This window comes from Planococcus citri, chromosome 3 (genome assembly GCF_950023065.1).
Source record: "Planococcus citri chromosome 3, ihPlaCitr1.1, whole genome shotgun sequence".
NCBI lineage: Eukaryota > Metazoa > Arthropoda > Insecta > Hemiptera > Pseudococcidae > Planococcus > Planococcus citri.
The window spans coordinates 80,503,443-80,527,785 of NC_088679.1; the positions used below are offsets into that span (position 1 = coordinate 80,503,443).

Below are 24,343 nucleotides of genomic sequence, written 5' to 3' on the forward strand. Positions count from 1 at the left end.
ACAATTATGCATTTACCCGGCTATAGCCTGTAATTCATAATACATATGTACTTCCAAAAAGGCTGATTAGTGATACACGAGTACTTATACTAGTAGCATCTTAGGCAGTTACAGTGGTTATACGTACCGATTTTTGCGAGGAGTGCCGTGAAAATTTCCTAAATATTCGGTCGTAGATTTAATTCGAGTCATATCGTGCCTCTTTCGGACGTCTTTGAAAAATGAATACCTAAAACGCGTAAATAAAAGAAAATTAGTAAGGCGGATAATCTACATGACGTAGGTATCTGGTGGATGAAGATGAAGAAGATGACTACCTAGCTAAGTAACTACGTATTGCAAGCACTATACAATTCAAACTTACGGCTGTATTTTAACGCCGTGTCTGTTTAGCTCCATTTCCAAATACTGTATCCTCAACTGCGATTTGTCCAAGTATCTTTCCAATTCTTTGACGTAGTAAACGCATCCCTTGTTTTTACAACCAAAAGGATTGGCTTGGCGACTTTGCGTTTGAAACTCTTCGAATTCTGATTCCAGAACTTTGCCCATACTCTGGAAACAACAACAACGATGACTTTATAGTGGACGTAGATGGCCAATTTTAGGCGTGTTTATCTTTTTCCGCAACTTTGATCTTTGAGAACTTTTGAATGGTGAGAGGTAGAATTTTGGTGAAAACCCCATTTTAAAGAGGATAAAATTACAAACATTTTGCTGTATTAAAATAGGTACCTATGTGTTCGCTGAAAATTTTGAGTACCTGGATGTGACGGTATGGAGGCTGAGATACTACAGTCCATGGGTAAGAAAGCAGAGAAGGTGATCTGGAAGATATGCAACAACATATGGTGCAAAAGAGAATGGCTAGAAGATTGGTGCAAATCAGTATCAATTCCGCTGCACAAGAAAGGTGATATGAAAAATTGCGGTAAGTAACTATTGCACAATAGCCCTGATTCCACATACCAATGCCAGTGAAGTGATGCCCCAAATAATCAACAACAGGATCAATGCATACTTGCATAGGCAGATTCCACCTGAACAGGCAGGTTTTAAGCCTGGAAGAGGTACAAAGAGAGCAGATTTTGTTTTGAACATCAGACAAATAATCGAAAAATTCTGCAAATTCAATATCCCTGCGGTACTATGCTTCATTGACTATGCAAAGGCATGTGACTGCGTCAATTGGACAAAGCTATGTATGCAATACTACGCAAGATGGGAGTTCCAGAGCACCTAACTGAGTTAATCAAATTGCTGTACAACAAGAAGATGATGGAGAGAGTAGGCAGAGAAGAGTCCAAACTCGTTTCAGCCAGAATGGGGAGTAAGGCACGGCTGCATACTCTCACCTCTGCTGTTCACCCACTTTACAAGAGATTTGCCATTTAAGCAGAAACGCCGGCTGATTTTTGTAAATTTGCCGTTTAATAGGTGCACAAAAAATGACAATAAAGCTGTAGAAAAAACGCCGGCTCCGTTTTTGACCAGCAAATGGCAGAATTTTTCATTTGCCAAATGTCCAGTTCTCACAAGTGAAAAGTTGTCGGCTCAAATCGGCTAATTTATTAAAAACAGTCGTTTTAATCAGCTGTTTTTTATTTGCCGATTACAGTGCACATGCGCAATGGGTACTCACATCTTCTTTTTAAAAAATTGAATAAAAGTACAAAGTGCAGTAAGTATGTGTATACCGCTTGAAAACAGAAACAGAGTTATTCACCTTGCAATGATAGCTACATGGTTAGGGCAATAGATTGTCCAGTGGGAGTCTTAGGTTCGATCCCCCCTTGGGCTAGAAATTTTTTGTAGATTTTAGGTTGTTATTCGGTGATTTAGTGCATCAGGTATTTAAACAGCCGTTTTAAACAGCCACTTTTTCACCGGTGTTTTTTTAATGGCAAATTTACTGTCATTTTTGAGCCGACTTTTTTGCCAGCTTTTTTTAGTGGCGAATCTATTGTCAAGTGGGCTATGGCATGAAGAGGAACTGGCAGAACTGATCAGGCTGGCCAGGATGGTCAGTGAGGACGTGGGACTCCTCATAAATGTGAGGAAAACCAAGGTCATGATTGTTGATAGAGCTGGATACCTACCAGAATCCAAAGCCCTGAATGAATTTGAAAAAGTGAACTCGTTTATTTATTTGGGTTCACTTGTGGATGCTGATGGAGGATCAGCCGGGAAAATTAGAAGAAGAATAGCTCTTCAAAATACGGCGATGTCTCAGCTGAGAAAAGTCACCACCAACAGGAAAATCTCCATAAAAACGAGAAAGAGACTAATCAGTACGCTAGTTTTTCCAGTTTTCTTATATCTCACCTTGGGAGTAATAAGGTGACATCTTAAAAAAAATTGATTTTGATGTTTTTGCATTTTTGGGGCTTGTGTGACCCCCCTCAACCAAAAATAACACTTTGAGTTGGGTACATCATCTAGATCATGTAAAAAACCCAAATGGCCTAACTCAAAATCCCAACAACATTGCAAGTTGTTTGGAGTTATAAGGTGACATCTCAAAAAACTCCACCTTTTTTGAGCAAATTTTGTACATACAAAGTGTTAACAGACAGTTTTGATTGTTTTGAACGTTTGTCAGTTAGAAATAGTCACAAGGAGTGCATTTTTTATTGGTTCGTACCAAATGGAAATTTTTTTTAAAAATTGATCACTTTTCAGAAAAATGAATTTGCACATATAATGAAATTTTAGTTTTTTGAGAAAAACTCAAAAACTAAGCACTCCAGAAAAAAACTAACGACATTATGTCGATTGGAAATTTAATTCTCTACAACTTTGTTCAGATGAAATTTTTTTGGACGCTTCCTTCCGCCTCCACACCAACTTTAATGAAAGATTCTAACTCAAAATGTTTTCCAAACTTGAAATTTTATTTTTCAAAGTGTTCTTATGCTAAATGAAGGTAGGATACCAGATCTTTAAAATGAGGTGCTATTCATTCCTCACAATTAATTTCAAGTTGATAAAAATAATGAATCAAGTTTTTTAAAAAAAAAGAAAACCACTCTCCTGTAAAACGTGCTATGAAAAAATGTGCTAACTATTGCACAATAGCCCTGATTCCACATGCCAATGCCAGTAAAGTGATGCCCCAAATAATCAACAACAGGATCAAGGCATACTTGCATAGGCAGATTCCACTAAGGTATATAGTTCCTTAATTCCACCTGAACAGACAGGTTTTAAGCATGGAAGAGGTACAAAGAGAGCAGATTTTGAACATCAGACAAATAATTGAAAAATTCTGTGAATTCAATATCCCTGTGGTACTATGCTTCATTGACTATGCAAAGGCCTTTGACCAGAGCTGTGGGACCGAAACGATTTCGAGATTGGATTTCAGTTTCAGGATTGAAATTTTCTCATTTCAGGATTCATTCTTTAAATTTTTATTTCGGTTTGGGTATTTTCATTACCACCAATTTTATGCCCAAATTCACCAATGGACCTTGCAGGGGTCTAAAAAATGGGAGGTTTTGACGTGAAAAATCCAATGGAGTGATTAGTTGAACGTTTTAAAGCGCATATTTTGCTGAATTTGTCGAGTAATTTTTATTGTAATCTGATCAATTCACAATAAATGATGTAAAAATGGCCATTTTTCTAAATAAAATTGTGGAAAAAAAGGAAAAATTGAAATCCCAAAATTGAAACAATTTTGTTTCGGTTTTGGGTTCAAAATTATATCGGTTTTGGGATCAAGAAAAATGAGATTTCGATTTTGGGATTGGTTTTGGGATTGGATTTGAATTGGGATTTAATCGATTCCAGTTTTGGGATCATTTTGGTCCCACAGCTCTGCCTTTGACTATGTCAATTGGACAAAGCTATATGAGATACTACGCGAGATGGGAGTTCCAGAGCACCTAACTGAGCTGATCAAATCGCTGCATGACAAAAATAAGTTGATGGTGAGAGAAGGCAGAGAAGAGTTAAACCCCTTTCAAGTTTCAACCAGAACAGGGAGTAAGGCGGGGCTGTATACTCTCTCCTCTGCTGTTCAACATCTATGGCTGGTACATCATGCAAAAAGCCTTGGAGAACTGGGAAGGCGGCATCAAGATAAGAGGAAGAATGAATCTCTAATCTCCGTTACGCTGATGATACCACCTTAATAGCCGGGAATAGACAATTTCAATGAAACATCACTGTGATGTCACTTGACAGGCAGCTGTGCTGTGATTGGTCAGTTTCATTATCAACAAACTTTGGCCGTAAATTAGCATTATGTTGAATGGGGAATTTAAAATCTGTAAAGAAATAAGGAAAATGCTTGTTAAATTTGGATTCTGCGTTGAAAAAGACCCTAGAATCATGCAAGCTTTCTCCTTATTTCTTTATAGATTTCAAATTCCCCATTTAACGTAATGCTAATTTACAGCCAAAAATGTTATCAAACGTGCTTTCTAACAATTATTGCTTTACCATTAGCCAGCCACAATGCAGCTGTCCATCAAGTGACATCATTGTGACGTTTCATTGAAATTGTCTATGAAGAGGAAAAAGGCAGAACTGATTAGGTGGGACAGGATGGTCATTGAGGACATGGAACTCCTCATAACTGTGGGGAAAACCAAGGTCATGGTTGTTGATAGAGTTGGATACCTACCAGAATCTGAACAGGGCTGTTAATACAAAATGAAGCGGAACGGTAATTTTTTCCTCTGGACATGAAATGAGACACGAAATGAAACAAATCAAAAAAATTACATGAAACGCAACGTTATAACAAAACGAATCATTTCTGTTTCTTCAATTTTTTGGATTGGATTTTCATGGCAAGTTTTTTTTTGTAAATTTTGAACAAATTTTGTCAAATTCACTCAAATTTCATCCATTTAGAACCTTTAGGGGGGGGGGGGGTTCCCCAGTTGGGTGAAAATCTGCTCTTACGCGACATAAAAACGTGGGCAGGAGATTTAACACTTCACGCCAATGCCTTTTCTGACCATAAATCGGCGCGTATTTTAATTACGCGTAAAAATCTGCCATTGATAAATATTCTTGAAAAATTTTTCGGCACCAGCGGGGATCGAACTCGGGTCCCCGGATCTGTAAGCGGACTCCTTGCTACCTACTCCACCAGGGAACTTGATAGAAGAGAACAAATATTTATATACTAACCTATAACACACACGCAAAATACTACATTTACGCGCGTTTTTCAGCAAATACGCGATTAAATACGCTACGAAATATTTGCGTAGCGTATTTTGTGGCTGGTTTTTTCAATGTGCAAAAATACGCCACATAATTTAGAAGCGTAGCGTCTTTACGCGATAAAAATACGCTACGCAATATTCTTGTGGCGTGTTTATCAGCAGAAATTTTATTCTGCTGTGCAGAAAATGTAACAACCTAAAAAGTCGCTTCAAATTACGCCCGTGAATTGAAGCGCGATTTTGAAAACTGTAAAATCTGCTGCATGGCAGCAGTTTAAAGTAGCGTTGAAGTATAAAACGCCAATTAAACTGCTCTTTACCGCGTATTTATTGGCAGAAGAGCAGATTTTCACCCAACTGGGGATCTCTTCTGCGTTTACTACTAAAAATGTCTGCTTTTCTCACTTTTTTGGCTGGAAGGAAACGAAACGAAATGACAAATGACACGAAACAGCACAAAATGAAATGATACCTACCACTTTTATAGAACGAAATGAAACTGGATAACGAAACAGTTTGGTTCAAAGAGCTCAACCAAAACGAAATGATATGTTTACTTTGAAAAAGTGAACTCATTTATTTATTTGGGTTCAATTGTGGATGCTGATGGAGGATCAGCGATCAGCCAGGGAATATTAACTTGGAAGAAGAATACAGAATAGCTCTTGGAAAAGCAGTGATGTCTCAGTTGAGAAAAGTCACCACCAATAGGAAAATCTCCATAAAAACGAGAAAGAGACTAATCCGGACGCTAGTTATGGAACGGAGACCTGGACATTGAAGCAAGATGATCAAAAAAGAATTGATGCCTTTGAAATGTGGGTATGTTGCAGGAATCAGGAAGTTGAGGATACCATACACTGCGCACCAAACAAATGCATCAATTGTGGAACAACTGCAAGAACCAACCAGGCTAAATACCTAAAATATGTGAAACCAGGATAATGAGTTATTTTGGACATGTAGCCAGAAGAGGACCGAAAAACATCGAAAAAGGGATTCTCTTTGGCAAGGTCCCTGGAACATGATGGAGAGGAAGATCTCTGGCAAGGTGGACTAATATACAGTCCGGAAATTAGTTGGCTCAGTTGCAACTGCGGCCATGCTAGCTCAAGACAGGGAGGAGTGGCGGATGTTGTTGGGGGCACACTAGTCGCTTGCGACTATGACTTTGATGATGAATAATTTTGGGTTCCAAGTTCAATACTCACCACCCGCATTTGTTTTTTGCAACTTTACCATTCGAAAAATTTTAAATGTTGAAAGGTAGAAAATTGTAGGTATGGGTTCTTACTTCTTACAGAGTTTCTATACGCTCAGACGGTTATTTTAGCAAGAAAATGGCGGACCAGTGTCCTAACCTAACCGAACCGAACGCTGCACAATAGTCTACGTCTACCTACCACGCTGATGAGTCGACAGCAGCCGCAACAACAAGGCTTCTTCTTCTTATCGTACATGCGTTTTCTGGCATACTTGAAATAGCCGGATTCAAAGCCCAGCAAGGCGAAAGCTATCAAAATGCCGAACATCAACAACACGAACGCCGATAAGAACTGCTCCATGGCCAACGGATCGCTGCTCGACTGAGTATGTTGGTGTTTGTCGGGTTTACACGATCCGGTCATCCAGTACCGTCGCAGTCTTTCTAGATCTCCTGCAACCCAGCGCAATTTAATGTTTACATACATATCTACGTAGGTACGTATAATGAACCTACACACACACTCGTACCCACCATTTTCACGGAATTCCAACAGTTTTTGGTTAAACATGTTCAAGTATTTGGAGTTACGAGCGAACGCCAATCCGTAGCCCGTTTTGGCGTACCACGTGCCAACTGTGAGTAATCTGCACGCTTCGTCTTGTTCGACCAGATAATCCAATACCGTGCCATCGTAAATGAACGAATCCAGATCTCTGGAATCGACGCGACAGCGTAAGTAGCTCTAAGTACCCGTATGTACATTACATACCTACAGGGGTGCGCTGAAATATCGAGTACCTGTGCCACCCTCCCCCTCTCCATAGTAGCTCATGATTGGTTGTTGGACTCAGATGAGGTGAGGTGAGAACATTCCACTAATCATACGCATCTATTTCACTCTTTCTTCGGGGTACTCGATATTTTCGCGCACCCTGTACCTACAATTCGGACTGACACCTACCTGCTTAATACGGCGTCCACGCCATCTTTCACCGCTGTTCGGTTATACTGCGACATGTACGCGTGCATTTCTTTGAAATATTTGCTAATCGTCGAATCGGTGTGGCTGAAAGGCACCGTGCCAAATTTCATCGGAGGTTTATGACTGTACGGTTTTTGCAGCTGAAAATGACGAGTAAAATAAGTATGTACTAATACGTTAACATACCTATACTTTTGCCTTAAATGGAACCTACTCTCGGATCGTCGAGACCGGTGAACTCGTGAAATTCTTCTCTGGTTATCATGAAGGCGGCCAAGTTGGCGGTGTATATGGCGAGAAATACGACGGCGAACATCGCCCATACATTGGTCATAAATCTGCGGGCGAAAAAAAAGGTCGCAATCGACGAATCAATGAGTCGTAGTGGTCACACGATGGTAGCCGGTAGTTGTTAACTTAAGTACATACCTGGATGTTAATCCTCGAGGACAGTCGACGTGTACAGCGGCTTGGAAGAGTACAGCCCACACCAGCCAGTACGAACGAAGAATGGAAAATCGGTACGTCGGCGATGGTATTTTTGTCTGTAGACACACGGCGAGAAAATTACAATTCACAATTGGTGGGTGCCATACGAAATAAGTCGCGTAAACTTGAGCATATGAAAGGCCGAAAAGAGGTACGTACCTTCATGTTGAAACCGGATGGACTGAGCCATTCGAAAAGGAAGATGGTAAAGGTTGCCGCGTGAATAGCCACAACTCCGACTAGAAACCACGAAGCCGTGTCGAATGGTTCTGTGCAATGAATAAAGGGCAGGTAATCGTATTGTATCGTATCGCGATGCATTTTGCATTTGTAGCGTCACGTCAGAAGAAAGAAAAAAAAATGTAAGTACGTAGCTACCCACCTAAAAACGCAGTCGGCGAAATGATGCCGGTTCGTTTGGCTACCAAAATTGCGGTGCCGGTCTCCATAAATGGCACAGAAAAATCCACAACCGCTTCCCTATCCGAATTAATCATCAAAGCTGTCATTACCATGTCGGTTTTACGGTTTGCTAAATCCGCAATCAGTCCGTTCCATTTGCCGTTCTGAAATCGTGAAAATCAATCAATCAATCACTCATTGTAGGTGTAGGTTTAGTATTCTCCTGCGTAGGTACGTTTTGTTATTTTCCACTTTTCCCGCCAATTTTTAGCTGGGTTGGTGGTAGGTAAAGATACTCGTACTACATACATATAAATATAAAACATTGGTTAAAAACATTGGTCAATAGCACTTTCAAAAAAAATAAAAATAAATAAAAATTGAATTAAAAAAACAATATAAAAATAAAATTAAAATTTTTTTTCCAAATTCATTTTTTCATTTTTTTTTTGAAAAATTGCTTTTTTATTTTTTTGAAAAGGTGCTTTTGACCACTCTGTTTGATCTATTTTTTTTTTTTTTTTTTTTTTTTAGGAGAGACGAAAAGCAGGTAAGTACTTTACGTGCAACAGGTAGCTATAGTTATTGAATTGCGTTGGTGGTGCCGTGCTGTAGGTATGTGAGGTAGGCGGAGGTAGACGTACATCAAACGGTCGCAATATTTACGCGAATACGAGAAGAGAAGAAAAAAGGTAAGCTCGATGGAAACGCGGCTAATTTGACTGTCTATTTTTTCGCAATTCGTAGTACCTGTCAACTCGCCTTATCGTTTCTTCAGACACGTCACCCATACGTCAGAAATGATAAAAACGAATAAGCTGACTTTAGAGTTGGTACCTAGCTCAAATCCAATATGTACGTACGAGTATTGTGTATTGTGTATCATATAAATAGTCCGGCATATGACAATAGGAGTAATTGCACCCTCCCACCCGATCCTCCGGGACAACTTTTATCTTAAAGGGAACATCCTAAGGAACATTTTAAAGCAAACTTGCCCCAAAAAAAGTTGGCCTTACTTACAAAATGGCGGCCATTTTGATTGACAGTTCAGCCGAAATTTCAGATTTTGCGTTTCAACATAGAATTTGCACGAAAATTTTCAAACTTCACAAAGGTAGATCGAAAGATCATGCAAAAATTCATCACCTGTCAAAATTTCAAGGGCTAAAGTGCGTTTTTCGATTTTTTGTGAATTTTTAAAAATCCAATTTAGAGTGAAAAAATCAAAATTTTACCAAATTGACCAAGAAAGCTGAAATTTGGGATATACCCTATTTTCGACATGTCAAATCGATTGGAAACGGTTTCAACCCGTTTTGAGCAGTTCTGGAGCCTCCAGCAGATTTTTGAAACTCGAAATTCCCACAAAATTCCATCAAATTATAGTTGTAAAGCTAAAATCTATTCTAAAAACCAATTTCAATACGCTACGAAGTACTGAAGGTAAATTTCAAGTCGTTTTGGAGCCTCCAGTGACTTTTTGAAAATTCCTGAAGCCTTCAGCAGATGCTTGAAACTTCAAATTTCCCCAAAATTTCATCAAACTGAGATGGAGAGTCAAAATTCATTCTGCAACCTAATTTCAACACGCTACGAAGTTGACTGCTGGTGGATTTTAAGTCGTTTTGGAGCCTCCAGCGACGTTTTTTTGGAAAATTGAAATTTCCTAAAAGTAGCTGGAAGCTTCAAAACCGTTTGAAACCACCATGTAGTCTGCAAGTAAATTTCAGCTTGACAACTCCATTTGATAAATTAATGTTGGGGAAATTTCAGGTTTCAAAAATCTACTGGAGGCTCCAGTAATTTTCAAAAAAGTCGCTGGAGGCTCTAAAATGACTCGAACCCACCTGAAGTCGTCTTCAGAGGGTGTTAAAATTGGAGTGTAGAGTAAATTTCAGCTTTCCATCTCCATCTGATGAAATTTTGGGAAAATTTCAATTTTCAAAAATCTACTGGAGGCTCCAGTAATTTTCAAAAAAGTCGCTGGAGGCTCTAAAATGACTTGAACCCACCTGAAGTCGTCTACAGAGGGTGTTAAAATTGGAGTATACAGTAAATTTCAGCTTTCCATCTCCATTTGATGAAATTTTGTGAAAATTTAAAGTTTCAAGCATCTGCTGAAGGCTTCAGGAATTTTCAAAAAAGTCGCTGGAGGATCCAAAACCACTTGAAATTCACCTGCAGTACTTCTTAGCGTATTGAAATTAATTTTTAGAATAAATTTTAGCTTTACAACTTCAATTTGATGGAATTTTGTGGGAATTTCGAGTTTCAAAAATCTGCTGGAGGCTCCAGAACTGCTCAGAACGGGTTGAAACCGTTTCCAATCGATTTGGCATGTGGAAAATAGGGTATATCCCAAATTTCAGCTTTCTTGGTCAATTTGGTAAAATTTTGATTTTTTCCCTCATTTTTGGCCTAAATTCGATTTTTAAAAATTCACCAAAAATCGAAAAACGCACTTTAGCACTTGAAATTTTGACAGGTGATGAAATTTTGCATGATCTTTCGATCTACCTTTGTAAAGTTTGAAAAATTTCGTGCAAGTCCTATGTTGAAACGCAAAATCTGAAATTTCGGCTGACCAGTCAATCAAAATGGCCGCCATTTTGTAAGTAAGGCCAACTTTTTTTGGGGCAAGTTTGCTTTAAAATGTTCCTTAGGATGTCCCCTTTAAGAAAAAAGTTGTCCTGGAGGATCGGCAGGGGGATTTCGGGTCTCAGACTTCACCCAGCATTTTTCAACCGGGGTTCAAAATTTGGAAATTTCGAAAAAAAATCAAAAAAAATGTTTTTCAACCAAAAACCAGCCATTTTAAAAGATAATTCGCGATTCATCTTGAATCTTTCAAATTGTTATTAATTTGAAGTCTAGAATGCTTTTTATTGCTATTTGACATCATGAAATGACCCACCCCCTCCTCCCTCCTACCATCACCAGAGATTCTCAATATTCGCGCATAATTTCGGTAGAAAATTAATGTTTGCATTGTAATCTGAAAAAATACATATCTGCATTCCGCACCCTACATAGGAGCACCATACGTACACTCGCGAGTCGCGAGCGAATATAAGAAGAAAATAATTTATGAATATTCTCACTTGAAACGTTCCCCATCGGCCGTCTTCCACTCTAAAAAGTTCAAACGTGAAACCAAGTTCTTCGGCAAACTTTTGTAATAAATCGATACAAAATCCCGAACAGCATTGGAAAAAACTCGCGTTTCTTTGCGCTTGCAGTATATCAATTCTGAAGTGCAAAAAGAAACAAAAGAAGAAAAAAACACAACTGCAGGAGGAACAAGAATCAAGGCAAAAACGCAATGGAAAAAGCGAAAACATTTTAGAAAAATTATACCTATAATGTTACAAAAACAACGCGCTAACATGTCTACAGTGACGCCGAGCTAAATTTTTCATCGCAAGTTGGAAAGGAAAAAAACAGCACTTGGCCAAAGTTGAATGGGTTTGTTTGAGGTTTTGTAGCGTACATTTTTTTTTTTTTTTTTGTCATAAGGAACGTAATTAAGTAGTTAGATACTGGATAGTCTTGGGAAAGTGTCCTCTTCAACGGGTAACGCGCATAAAAAAGTACCTACTTAGCAGATACTTGAACATGCAAATGCCACAAGTACGTACAAGTACAATATACATGCACTCGAAGATTCGTTTCGTTGCGAGTGCGACTGAAGACGCGGCGCGGCGGGTGCGCGTACCAACTAGCGTTGCAGGTGTGGGGTGGCCGGGTGGTGCGACGTCACGTTAATAAAGTTGCATACTCGGTTTGCCGTAAATACTAAGTACAGAGTTGTGACGTAGTACCTCTATCTACACATCACAAAAACATTGGAGATTTGTCTTGGTTGCGCTTCTTCATTGAGTTCAAATGAAGAGTGCACAGAAAGAATCAGACAAGTCGCTTTTTAAAACTTTTGTGTTATGGCGTTTTAATGTATCAAAAGGCTCTAATTTTGTATTTTTGTAGTGAATTTGAATTTCATGAAAGTAATGACTGGAAATATATCACACAAAAGTCACTCTTTTCGTGAAAAAATCAAACAAAAACTGAAAAATTAGCATTTTGCGACAACTTGAATTTGATGAAAATCGATTATCATGATGACATAATGAAAAATTTTCGCATTCTAAATACATAGTACATATTGTTGAAATTTTCTTCTTTTTGGCCCAGCTTTGGTCTCGGCTCATTTCTCTCCCCTCCTTCATTTTTTAAAGGCCATTTTTACTACGAAAAATCAATTTTTTAATGAAATATGATGAGCATTTCGAAATAAAACGATGTATTCAAACATATTTACAAACAAACAAATATGTTCAGAAAATTAAAGGGTAGAAAATCGCCATAATGCGAACGTTAGTGTGATTGGAACATTAGAAAGAATTAGGAAAAAACGGATATTAGAATAGAAAAAATATTACAAAGTCATTGTGATGTTTGTTGACTTGATGAGTACATTGTATCTCGATAATACGAAGAATTACCAGTAAAATGCCGTAATAAATAATTACCGATAATGACGCTATTTTACATTATTTTCAACACTTTCCCTAATTCGAGAATTATCTAGCAATAAATTGACCGCAAAACTGCTTCGTACAAACATGAAGAACGTCGTTCATGTTTCCTCAAATTTGGTCGATGTTTAAGATGCTTCGTTAGCGGTGATGAACTCGGATAAGCAACTTGATCAGCTACCAGGATCCACAATATCGCCGCATCAGCATTTTTGAATAAGTACACCAGTTGTCGAGTTATACGTACTCAGACATCTGACAAAATCAGCATTGCTGGAACAAATCAGCTGTCTATTGATCATACCAGACAAGTAACAAATTAGGTGTTTCAGACAGCCGATGTCTTCGATGGTTAGATTTTCTAGAGACCTCGATAACATGCCAGCTACGTTGATGCGTGTGTCTCTGGCGATGTAAAGCAGATCGTGTACTACTACTTGATGATCAATAGGGAACATCAGACATATGAATGTCTGATCACTTTCCCCGAGGTCTAAAACTTACATTTGGAGCGTCGTTAGTGACCATGGATTTTGTCGAGGTATCCATAGTATCTGGACTTTGAACAGCTTCCGCACACGACTTCAGTGAAGCTTCAAATTCAGCCATGAAAATCTCAATTTCAACACAATTAGCGAGATGGTTGGGAATTGGGGATTTCAAATGATTTTGGCCGCATAATAATCGCCATTTCTGTTTCGTGCACAGAATCATCTTGACTCTCTAGTTAATGGAATTCTCGTATGTGTCATCGAATTTGTCATTCCCGAGCAAGGAACTATTCAATGATTTTGGCGTAACAGGGGATGACTACAGCGTAGAAGGTGCACTTTTCTTCGGGGTTGACATAGTGCTTTTAGTTTCCTTCACATCACTGATTTCAGTATCCTTATCATTATCAATCAGATCTAACAAATCTCGATTGAATGGTAAAGTAACTAGTTGGTTGCAATCTCAAAGTTTCTCGTTGAAAGTAATGTCTTTTGAAATAACATCATGTTTATCTGGAACATAAACTTGATATTGCTCATCACCATTCAAGTACCTTTTTATACAGGTTTCAATGTGACTGGAATGACTGGATCAGAACATTGACGTAACACTTCAAACTCACAATTTGAAGGTGTTTTATTCGCAGTGGTGTGAGGAACCACAACATGTAAAGAGTTGAACCGTTGATCAATGATTTGCCTGCTTGATTCAGCAAATGAGCAGCGGTGGTAATGAGTTCAGCCCAGATTTTGACCAGATAAGTAACATCTGGATTGGAATATTTGAGTGTTAGCGCCATATCTTGACAACTGCACTGCTTTCGCGTTCAACAGCACCGGATTGCGCTGATAACTATTGATGAACACCAAATTCTTGTAAAACTGTATGTGTATGCTTCATTATCAAACTCGCCTTGGTTGCCAAACGGAAATTCTAACACGTGATGACCAAGAGCTCGAGCTTTGAATAGTACCTCTCGAACGCAATGAGATACTACAGTGGTGGATTTCTCTTTCTCGACGAACGTGTGATGATAATTCAAATAATTATCTTCAATTATGATGGGATATTTGCGACCACGGAAGGAGCAATCAAATGGCCCGAAAATATCACCAGATAGCAGCTCACCAACTGCTCTGGTCAATAAACGTTTTTCGATCGTTTCTTCAGGCCCAATTCTTCAAGTTTATTTTTAACATTTTTTTAGAAATCCAAAGGGACTACGTCTTGCATGCCCTTTGCGTGAAAAAGTCAACGTAGTAGGTAGAGGTACTGCGATCTCAAAATGAGCGCGTTACACATTTTTCGGCAATTGTTTCAAAAAGTCATTAGTCTTAATAATTGAACTCTAGCGAGGGAGTTATCCCTAATGGCAAAAAATTTGAGCTGGTCACAAATATTATAGATTGAAAGCGCACGAAAAATACATCACCAGTCGAGTTACAAGGCTGTAAAGAGATTTTTCCGATTAAAAAAAAAAATCAAAATTCCGCCAATCGAGCGAGAAAGCTGTAGTTGGGTAGGTAACCAATTTTTCTCGAATTCTCGTCATCGAACAGAGCATGGCGAAAGTCGATTGTTGATAATATTCACGTATAGGCACCTAGCTACAACGAGTAGCTGTACATACATTCATGTAATTTGGTACGACATTTTAGAAGCGAAGTGAGCTGGTAAAATAAGCGACGCCCAGGCCAGAGGAGAAGCTGAAGCTGAAGCTAAAATGAGATGAGATGAAAAAATATGAAGTTGGTAACTTACTGTTCCATGTCGGCATCTACGGCGACGCGGCATTGAACTCCACGGTTAACGTTACACTTGCCGGTGACCGGATCCGGTGGCGTTAGACTTATGTAAGGAGGCTCCTCTAAGAAAGTGATCTTGAGATGGAATTTTTCGGGAACTCCTTGAGGCGGAGTGTGACTGTTTCCTGGCCATACGATGTCCTTGATATCTAAGCCTTCCTTTTCCCACGATTTCCACACGCCGATCTATCCAACGTCATACGTGTATTAGTACATATAGCTCTACGAATAGATACCTGCACAATGCACATTTACACAGCTGTCTCACCTCTTCCCAGATGAGTTGCTTGTTGTCGCCGCGTCGTAAATTCATTATCTTGAGTTCGGCCGCCTTCAATACGCCGTCGGCGGTGAATTCTAGACGCGGTTTATTTTGGTCTCCTTCTAAACTCACATTTCGCAAATACCTGAACACAATGCAAACGTACAAATAAATATACCTGATACCTGAGACATGGCACATGCGACTACAACGTTCAACCGTACCAGTACCTACCTATAAAATCTTTCTCCATTTTTCCATCGTGATTCGCCGTCACCTTCGCACGAGAGTTGCGTGTTCAACGATTCGTTGGCATTTTTCGGATCGTTAATGTAATTTTCAACGCCGTAAGCGAACACTTTAATGGCAGTGGAAATTTCGTTAACAAGGCTCGTACTAGTCGTATCGAAATGTACTCCTGCGAGAAAAAAAAAACAAAACAAACGGTATAGTCGATTACCGAATTGAGTCGACGTTCAGCAGTTATTCGCTACTGGGGGGGGGAGGGAGTTCCGACTTAGCGATACATGATCATATATTGTACATGGCATTTCAGTATGATCCAACTGATCCAAGGGGAAAAAGTTTTGACATGATCATACATGATCAGTGATCACGTATGGTGGATGAACTCGATCATACATTATCACACATACACCGATAATTTCATATTCATACATGTTCATGCTGGAAAAAATCCCCCTTTGTGATCATACATGATGAACATGATCATGTATGGTATCGCATGGCTGAAAACACGACGCCGAAAGATGAAATAGTTGAAGGCTGCTTTCGACAGCTTCGAGAGAGAAAAAAAGAGGAAGAAAAAACAAGAGAAGCGGCAACCGAGAGAATACGAGTAGAAGAATGTTTTTCAGTCAGCCAAGTTGATGAAAAGCGCAGCGCAACGTACGCCAAAAAAGTTGAGTTATATTTTCGCTGCCACTGCGGCCGTCGCCGCAACCGCGGCGCAGCTATGTACCTATACTGTTGTTCATGTCGGTGTTGTTTTTGTCAAAAACTTTCTCGCTTTACTTCAAATTCAGAGTTCAGACGAGTCTATCTGCCTGGTATGAGTACTTACCGCATATTCGACTATTGTAAACTTGATTGTTGGTTGGCGTACGTCGTCATTTTGCATTATAAATGAATATCGGCTAGGTAGAGGTAATACCTGTTGAGTTGATACGCAGCATAGTAGTATGTAGTACGCACGCTGACGCAGCAGATACGGAGTATACGCTACGTATATATACACTGATAGACAGGTAGGTAGAGGTAAAAGAACGCGAGCGTGTAGGTATTCGAGAAAGAAACCTCAACGTAATCAACGAGTTCGGCTTTCTTTTTCAATATTACTTGGACTTTGGGTTTTGTTTTTTCATTTCCTTTCAACTGCCTACTCGCGTAATTGACTCGCATTGTTCGGTTTGACGACCTTAAAATGCAGCTACCTTCATTCGTACATAACACATAGGAGTAGATAGTTATACTATACTGCGTAGGTATTCGTTTAACAGGGTGCCCAGAAATATTGCGAACCCCTAAAAAAGTGTTCTGCTGAATATTTCGGTTGGTCACAGTGAATAATGATAATGATAGCACATGATTGGTTGTTTGACTGGAGAGATAACATTCCACCAATCATATGCATCTATTTCACGTTGCCAACCTATATTTTTAATGAAAAACTTTCTTTGGGGTTCACAATATTTCTGGGCACCCTGTAGCCTACAGACAGACAACTATAGGTATCTAGTAGAGCTGAAAACAGTACTCGCTAACAGCGGGTAACTACTGTACCGTACTGTAAATTCTCTCTACTCGCCAGTAGCTGGTAGCGAGTTGAAAAAATGTCACACCAGTTCAGATTGTAACTGGTAACATGTTGTATGCGTAGCAGGTGTACCGGCATTATGTCATCATTGCCAAAAATCACTGTCAAACATCAATCACACGCACCTACGACAGGTGCTGAAATGTAACTCCTCCCACCTACGCATTATCAAATTTTGGGGTGCGTGCGCAGACTAAGTGTGAAAACAATCAGGTTGTACTCGCTATACGCTACTATCTACTCGATACCAGCTACTAGCGGGTTACACTAGTATATTAACCAGATACTGATAAGCGGGTAGCCCGGTAGCATAACCATCTTCAGCTCTGGTATCTAGGTACTGGATTAGGGCTTACCCAGCATGCCGATTGGAAATTTCTGTAAAGTTCTCTTTTTCTCAATGACACTCTGCGTTACAACCCAAACGTAATTCTCGCCTGTAATGTTGTAATCGTTAGCGTACTTCAATATCATATTTGCTTCTTCACTGGTCGCGTACAGAAGCATGACTCGCGATTCCGAATTCTTCAACTCCAATAAATCCGTTGGTTTCGCCACTAATACCGCATTCAACAGGGTGAATCTGTCAACAACAATCACATATCATAACAATACCTAGGTAGTTAGATTAGGTGATGGTTTTCTCAATTTTTAGTGATCTTCAGTATACATACGGTTAAAGGTACAGTTTATCAATTTTTTAATGGTTTAAAAGATTCTTAAAAATATTTCTACCGATATCGACACCATTTTTACATGTATACTTGGAAACTTCAAGAATGCCAAGACTATGGCAACAGGCACATGTTATTGCATTACAGAAACCAGGCAAAGATGCAAATGACCCAAAGAGTTACAGGCCTATCTCTCTGCTGTGTCACCTATACAAGATTTTTGAAAGAATAATTTTGAATCACATGGCTGATTGTATAGATGAGGGGCTGATCAGACAGCAGGCTGGATTTAGACCAGGCAAATCATGCACTGGCTAGATATTACACCTAACACAGCACATTGAAGATTGCTTTGAAATGAAGAAGTCACTGGAGTAGTGTTTGTCAACCCTTACAGCAGCTTTTGTACATGGTGTGCAATCGACTACTCCAGTATATAAGGTGTACCAACTTACAAAGGATTTTCAATTTACACAGATAGTCACCATGTTGATGAAAGACCGAAGATTTTATGTGACACTCAATGGTAAAAACAGCATCTGGAGGTGGCAAAAGAATGGATTGCCCCAGGGCAGTGTTTTGTCACCAATTATCCTCAACATTTACACCCAACAACCAACCAATTGGGCCAGATACTAACCATTTTCTGTATGCAGATGATCTTGCACTAACTGCCCAACATGAATATGTTTGCGGAGGTGGAGGACACACTGAATCAAGCTATAGAGGAACTGGACCTGGACACATACTATAAAGATAACCACCTCAAACCAAATCCAACAAAGACAGAAACATGCTGTTTTCATCTCAGAAATCATGAAGCAAAGTGGAAATTGAATATTTGTTTAGGTGGAACAGATCTGAAACATGCAGATAACCCCAAATACCTGGGAGTAACCCTGGATAGGTTCTTGACCAACAGAAGGCACTGTGAGACAACTAAAATGAAAGTTGCAGCAAGAACAAATATAATTTGCAAACTAGCAGGCAGCAGTTGGGGAGCTATGCCCCAAGTTATGAGAACATCTGTGCTGGCACTGTGCTATTCAGTGGGGGAGTTTTCCTGCCCTGTTTGGAGTCGTTCAGTTTCATGAAAACAGTTGAAGAACTAAGAGATACCCCCAGCACAGATAGATGTCGCATATGGAATGCAGGTGCCGAGGGAGGAACCAGACAGGAAGCCCTACCAAGTGGAGAATACAGTAGACTCCCAATTATCAGACTTTAGGGTTATCCAGTACAAATTTATACGACTTACTTTTCGCATTATCCGACTCATCAAGATCGGATAACCCTAACTTTTGATTTTGGAGTGTAAATAATAATGCAATATGCAGCATTTTGTATTCTAACGGTGTTATTTTTCTTAAAATTAATCAAACTTATCTCAAAAAATTATAATATAAGTCAGTATTTCATTGTCTTTTATGTATGTAAGGTGCACCGGGGGAAGTTGGAATTCGGGGTAAGTTAGAAAACTTGCTCTAGTGCCTAGAGGTTTATATCTGGCAAAGTGCCACTAAAGGTGACTTGAGGGTACTACCCCTACTTCATCACGGCATAAAAATTTTCGCGATTCAGTTTCATTTTAGTTGTCTTTGGTTCAATTGTATTTTGTTGTTGTTTTGAACTTATTTTGAATTTGGTCTAAAATACAGACTTTCTATTTCTTAGTTTTTCGCATATAGCGGATGAACCGTGCGTCTTGGTGAAAATCTGATGAGAGTAATCTCAAAGAGAATTAAATTCTCTATAATTTTGTTTTTATGCAATTTTTCTAGGACGCTTCGTTTGTGATCTACACCTCTGCAAAGTTTAGCCTGTTCTGACTTCCCCCAATTGGGGTAAGTCAGGACAGTTTATATTTTATTCCACTGAGCGAAAGCTACTGTGTCAATCGCGCTCAAATTTTTACCATAGGTTAAGAACCCTTATGGGAACCTACATAATAAATTTGATCCATATTGGTTCATTAGAAGGGGAGTAACAGCTGGTCAAAGTTGAAATTGCGAAAAATCATTCTGACTTGCCCCGGTGCACCTTACAAAAGTATTTTATTTTTGTTTAGTCCTTATTTTTTTGATTCTTTGTTTCTGTTTTGAGCCAAAATTTGATTTTCTGAAGGAAAAATTGTCTTCTCAAGCTTATGCACTTCATTTCTAGTCTAAAAACATCCATTTTGGATTATCCGACTTTTTTGGTATCCATTTAGTGTTGGGCGAATTCGCGAATATTTTTTTTTGCTTGCGCATGCGCAAGAATATGCGCATTTTTGTGCGCATATTCGGCGTATTTTTTTTTTTTTAAATTAGAACATTATTACTTAGTTTACTGCAGTGTTGCGTAGCGGAATGAATTTTGTTCCGGGTTCAGGGTTCCGCTCCAGCTTAAAAAATAATTCTGTTCCGGTTTCTTATATTGTTCCCTTCCGCTTAAAAATATCGTTCCGTTTGGGTTTAGCGTTCTGTTCCGCTCCAACTTTTCTTTTTTGTTTTAGAGAAGGTTGCATTCGAATTAGGTACATGAGAATTTTTGTGTCTGGAGCAAAAATTGAAGTTGAAATACCCAAAATTTTGAAAAATGGTTGAATTCAGAGTGTTTTAATGAAATTTAAAGTCCATCTCACATAAAAGAAGCACCAAAAACACCTAATGAAAATTGGAAGATTTTACTTGGTGTTTTGACTGTTTAGGATTTGAATTTTTATGAGCTGAAAATGGTCTATTTCATGTCATTCACCATGGCTTGTTATAATTTTCTGGTTTATTGAGGTAAAATTTCACCAAAAACACATGTTGTCCACACTACAGTCTTGCAAAACGTTCATTAAAAGTCAAAAAATTTTGTGAGGTCGAAGCGTTATAAACCCATTTTATTATTCCGGTTTGGTTCCAGTTTCGCTCCAGTAAATTTTTTGTAAGTTGTTCCAGGTTCTGTTCCACTCCACAAAAATTCTCCCAAAAGTTAGGGGTTTAGCATTCTGGTTCATTCCAGTTTGGTTCCGCTCCGCAACACTGGTTTAGAGATGATAATAAACTTTCCATGAAAAGGTTTTGGTAACTTTCAAATTTTAAGAAAAATTGGAAATTTATAAAGAAAAGTAGTTGTAAGACTTGTAAATTTTGGGAAAATTGTAAAAAAAACTTTTAATTTTTTGAAAAAAGTCACGATTTTTATTTTTTTGAGAGAATATTCTCCTAGCATTTGAGAATATTTGCGAATATGCGAGAATATTCTCAGATTATGCGCATTGAGAATATTCTCAGGCCAACACTATCCGACTCACCTTACCCCCCCCTCCGATTAGGTCGGATAATCGGGAGTCTACTGTGTCCGAAATATGGACTGTGGAAAACACTTAACAGATTGAGGAGCGGCGTCACATGTGACATGATCTACATATAGGTATGTACAACTTTCATAGATGGCAGTTGGCTGATGATGATCTGTGTGAATGCGGCTATGTTTAGATTGAGTTTTTTTTCATGTTAAGATAGACATGTCGACCTGATACAAGAAAAATAAAACGTTTCAAGTTCCGCTAAAAATGTTTACGCTCAGTTGCGAAATTTTGAAATGTACTCGATATTTAAGGTAGGTACGTTCTGCGAATTGACAAAATTAAATTTTTCCAACCGAATTTCGCTGTGAAATCCGATTGGAAAAATAAGTTTATATGGCTCTATTTTTACGTTCGATCTGTTCTAATGAAAAATTCCTCGCAGAACAAAAGATACTCTTACCTACGAAATATAATATAAGATACCTGTGTCTATATGGCCAAACATAGGAGTACCTACATAAATTGCGTATAACTAGTGAGCTGCGCCACTACACGCCGGACGTTTTAACAGAGATATTCTTTGTACGACGATTTTCCTCTTGCCACGGCATTCTCCACCCTTCACCGCCTTTTCTATTTAATCTTTTTTCTTTATAGTCCAATCTCGAGAGGAAAAAGAAAACAACAAAAAAACCGCAAGCATAAATAACACGATTGAGATAACGAGTATTTTTTTCCATTGTACGAGCTCAGTATTCTCGGTAGGTTAGGTACATTCGAGATTTTTGTTTTGTTTTTTGCAGCGCGTGTTCGAACGCAATCAGCTGCCGAATTACGCAATTCGATTTAAAAATTTGATCCTTCGACTATCATTCCAAAAACCAGCAAATTGCTCAGATTTGCACGCCACACCCGTTTAAATAAATTTTCGTTTCTCGTAAGTAGGTAATATGGTACACGTAATCAGCAGAGTCGAGATATTATAGGTATACCTTGGTTATAGTAAGTAGATAAATAGGTAAGGAGGGAGGTAATCGATTTGACAACTTTGAGAAGAAGGATGATGCGGGAAAAAAAAGGAATAAAAGTGTAAATGTAAGGGTTGAAAAAAAAATCAAAGGCCAAAAGAAGAAGGAGAAGATGGGAAAAGCGAAAGCAAAAACAAAAACAGCGCGATAAGCTAATCGACGAACACGGATTCGACGACACGGTTCGGTCGAGGACGCGACGACGACGACAACGACGAGGTTGACGAGAGAAGAAATATTATGTATTTAAGCGAGGCGTGTTTGTTATTCAAATGCTTTATCCTACGACCAGCGCGTAATTACGCCCGCAACGTAAACTTTCCCTTTAAGCAAAGTTAATCAAACCTGTCAAACTACGTAGCAGCCGAGCTGATCCGCAGCTTTTCGTTATCTACACACACTATCGCCGCCATGCCACCGTCACCGTCACCTTGTTAATACGAGTTATCGCAATTCACCGCAGAATACCTACGAGTTGCTAGGATATCTGTAGCTCTAGCTACCAATGGCAATATCTACGAGTTACGACTATCCAGGTAATACTCATCTACGATTTCAAAACCTCAACTCATTTCTTAGCCTTTTTACAATGTTAAAGTGTGATCGGTAAGTGTATCTAGTCACACGGAATCTACTTAATCTGGTGCAGCATTGCCGTATAGCCCTTACCAAGGCAAGACGAGGAAAGAACGTATCGATACCCGAAGCGACACGACTTCCACATCGACACGTTTGCGTAAACGAATGTTGATCGTAGAGAAAAGTGATGGATTAGAATTTGGAAAAGTTAACCTGCGAGCGCCATTTTTTTCAGCCCGTTCAAAAACGACTGGTAATGACGGCAGGCTCTTGGCGCGCGGGGCGTGAACGTGGGCAGCGCAAACTAATGACACGACACCGGCATGGCATCGTACGCGTTTCAATCTCTCAAACATCGAACAAAAGCACCGAGCACTGAGCCGCAGAAAAACTGCTTAAAGGCAAAATGCGAGTCAACAAAATTATTTATGTAGTAAGTACTGCCATAACTGCACGTATATATTCGGCTGGTAGACCTCTCGAATGCAGGTAGGTAATTGAAATACAAATAGGTAGGTGTAGGTATACTTAAATACATATTATACAATATGTGAATATTGCGATGCACCCACACCCACTATACTCATAGTGCTTAGTACTTACTTGAAACGATCTTGCATTTCGGTGATCTTCTCTCGAACTGCTTGAATGAAGTCATCGTGACCGGCGATCTGCGAAGTGACTACCGAAAACTGGTGCCATTTATAACGTTCTAAAATGCTCAACATGGCGGCGGTTTGATGTTCCAACGACGGCGCTAACTGAAGTTGTAAATTCGATTGAGAAGCGCGCTGCAATGAAATCAACAAAAATATAATTAATAATCACATACTCGTAGTCTCGTACAGTACATAGCGTGCAAATTACGAGTACTTTGGTGCAAAAACAAAAATACAAGTGCCATTTATCAACTTATTCACAATACATATAGGTATCTTGGAAAATCTCCACAACAAAAATGACATTATAGGGTAATTTTGTGATCTTTCAAAAGCATTTGATATGATTAATCATAAAATATTGCGAGGTAAACTAGAAAAGTATGGTATTCGAGGGGTGGCTTTGGACTGGACCACATCCTTTCTCAAAAATAGAACTCAAATTGTCAAGACAGAAGATATAAATGGAGAATACCATTTCTCTGAACAATATTCAGTTGAGCAAGGAGTTGCACAGGGGTCAATATTAGGACCTCTGTTCTTTATTTATTATGTCAATGACCTTCCAAAAAAAGTATGGAGTAACTTGATCCTATTTGCAGATGACACTACAGCACTGATTCCTATGAATATGGGTGTCTCAGTACAGCAGGTTGTGGATGATTTGGTAGTATGGTTCAGAATAAATAAAATGAAACTGAATGTTGAGGAAGCAAACCTAATATATTTTGGTCACAGCATGCACAAAAAATTAAAATTTGGCACTGCCTATTACCGAAGTCGACTGTCTAAAATTTTTGGGAGTATACATCAACTCTAGTCTAACATGGACTGATCACATAGACTATTTAGCTGGAAAATTATCATCAATAAATTATCTTCTTTGGCAATTAAAATGTGTTACCAATGTGCAAACTTTA

The 24,343-nt window shown here is 38.9% G+C and overlaps 1 protein-coding gene across 2 annotated transcripts in view; it reads right to left on the reverse strand.

Annotated features, from left to right (window-relative positions):
* Positions 1-24,343, reverse strand: part of Nmdar2 (NMDA receptor 2) — a 188,010-nt gene that overhangs the window by 8,524 nt on the left and 155,143 nt on the right. For both annotated transcript variants that reach the window (XM_065355837.1, XM_065355838.1), the window contains 15 exons: positions 23,368-23,555; positions 17,557-17,783; positions 15,598-15,781; positions 15,370-15,508; positions 15,058-15,287; positions 11,371-11,518; positions 8,247-8,430; positions 8,024-8,133; positions 7,805-7,920; positions 7,590-7,713; positions 7,355-7,515; positions 6,925-7,106; positions 6,590-6,843; positions 365-555; positions 128-229 (listed from right to left, as the gene is read on the reverse strand). In XM_065355837.1, the coding sequence (XP_065211909.1) occupies positions 128-229; positions 365-555; positions 6,590-6,843; positions 6,925-7,106; positions 7,355-7,515; positions 7,590-7,713; positions 7,805-7,920; positions 8,024-8,133; positions 8,247-8,430; positions 11,371-11,518; positions 15,058-15,287; positions 15,370-15,508; positions 15,598-15,781; positions 17,557-17,783; positions 23,368-23,555 (2,540 nt within the window). The remainder of the gene's footprint in view (positions 1-127; positions 230-364; positions 556-6,589; positions 6,844-6,924; positions 7,107-7,354; positions 7,516-7,589; positions 7,714-7,804; positions 7,921-8,023; positions 8,134-8,246; positions 8,431-11,370; positions 11,519-15,057; positions 15,288-15,369; positions 15,509-15,597; positions 15,782-17,556; positions 17,784-23,367; positions 23,556-24,343) is intronic.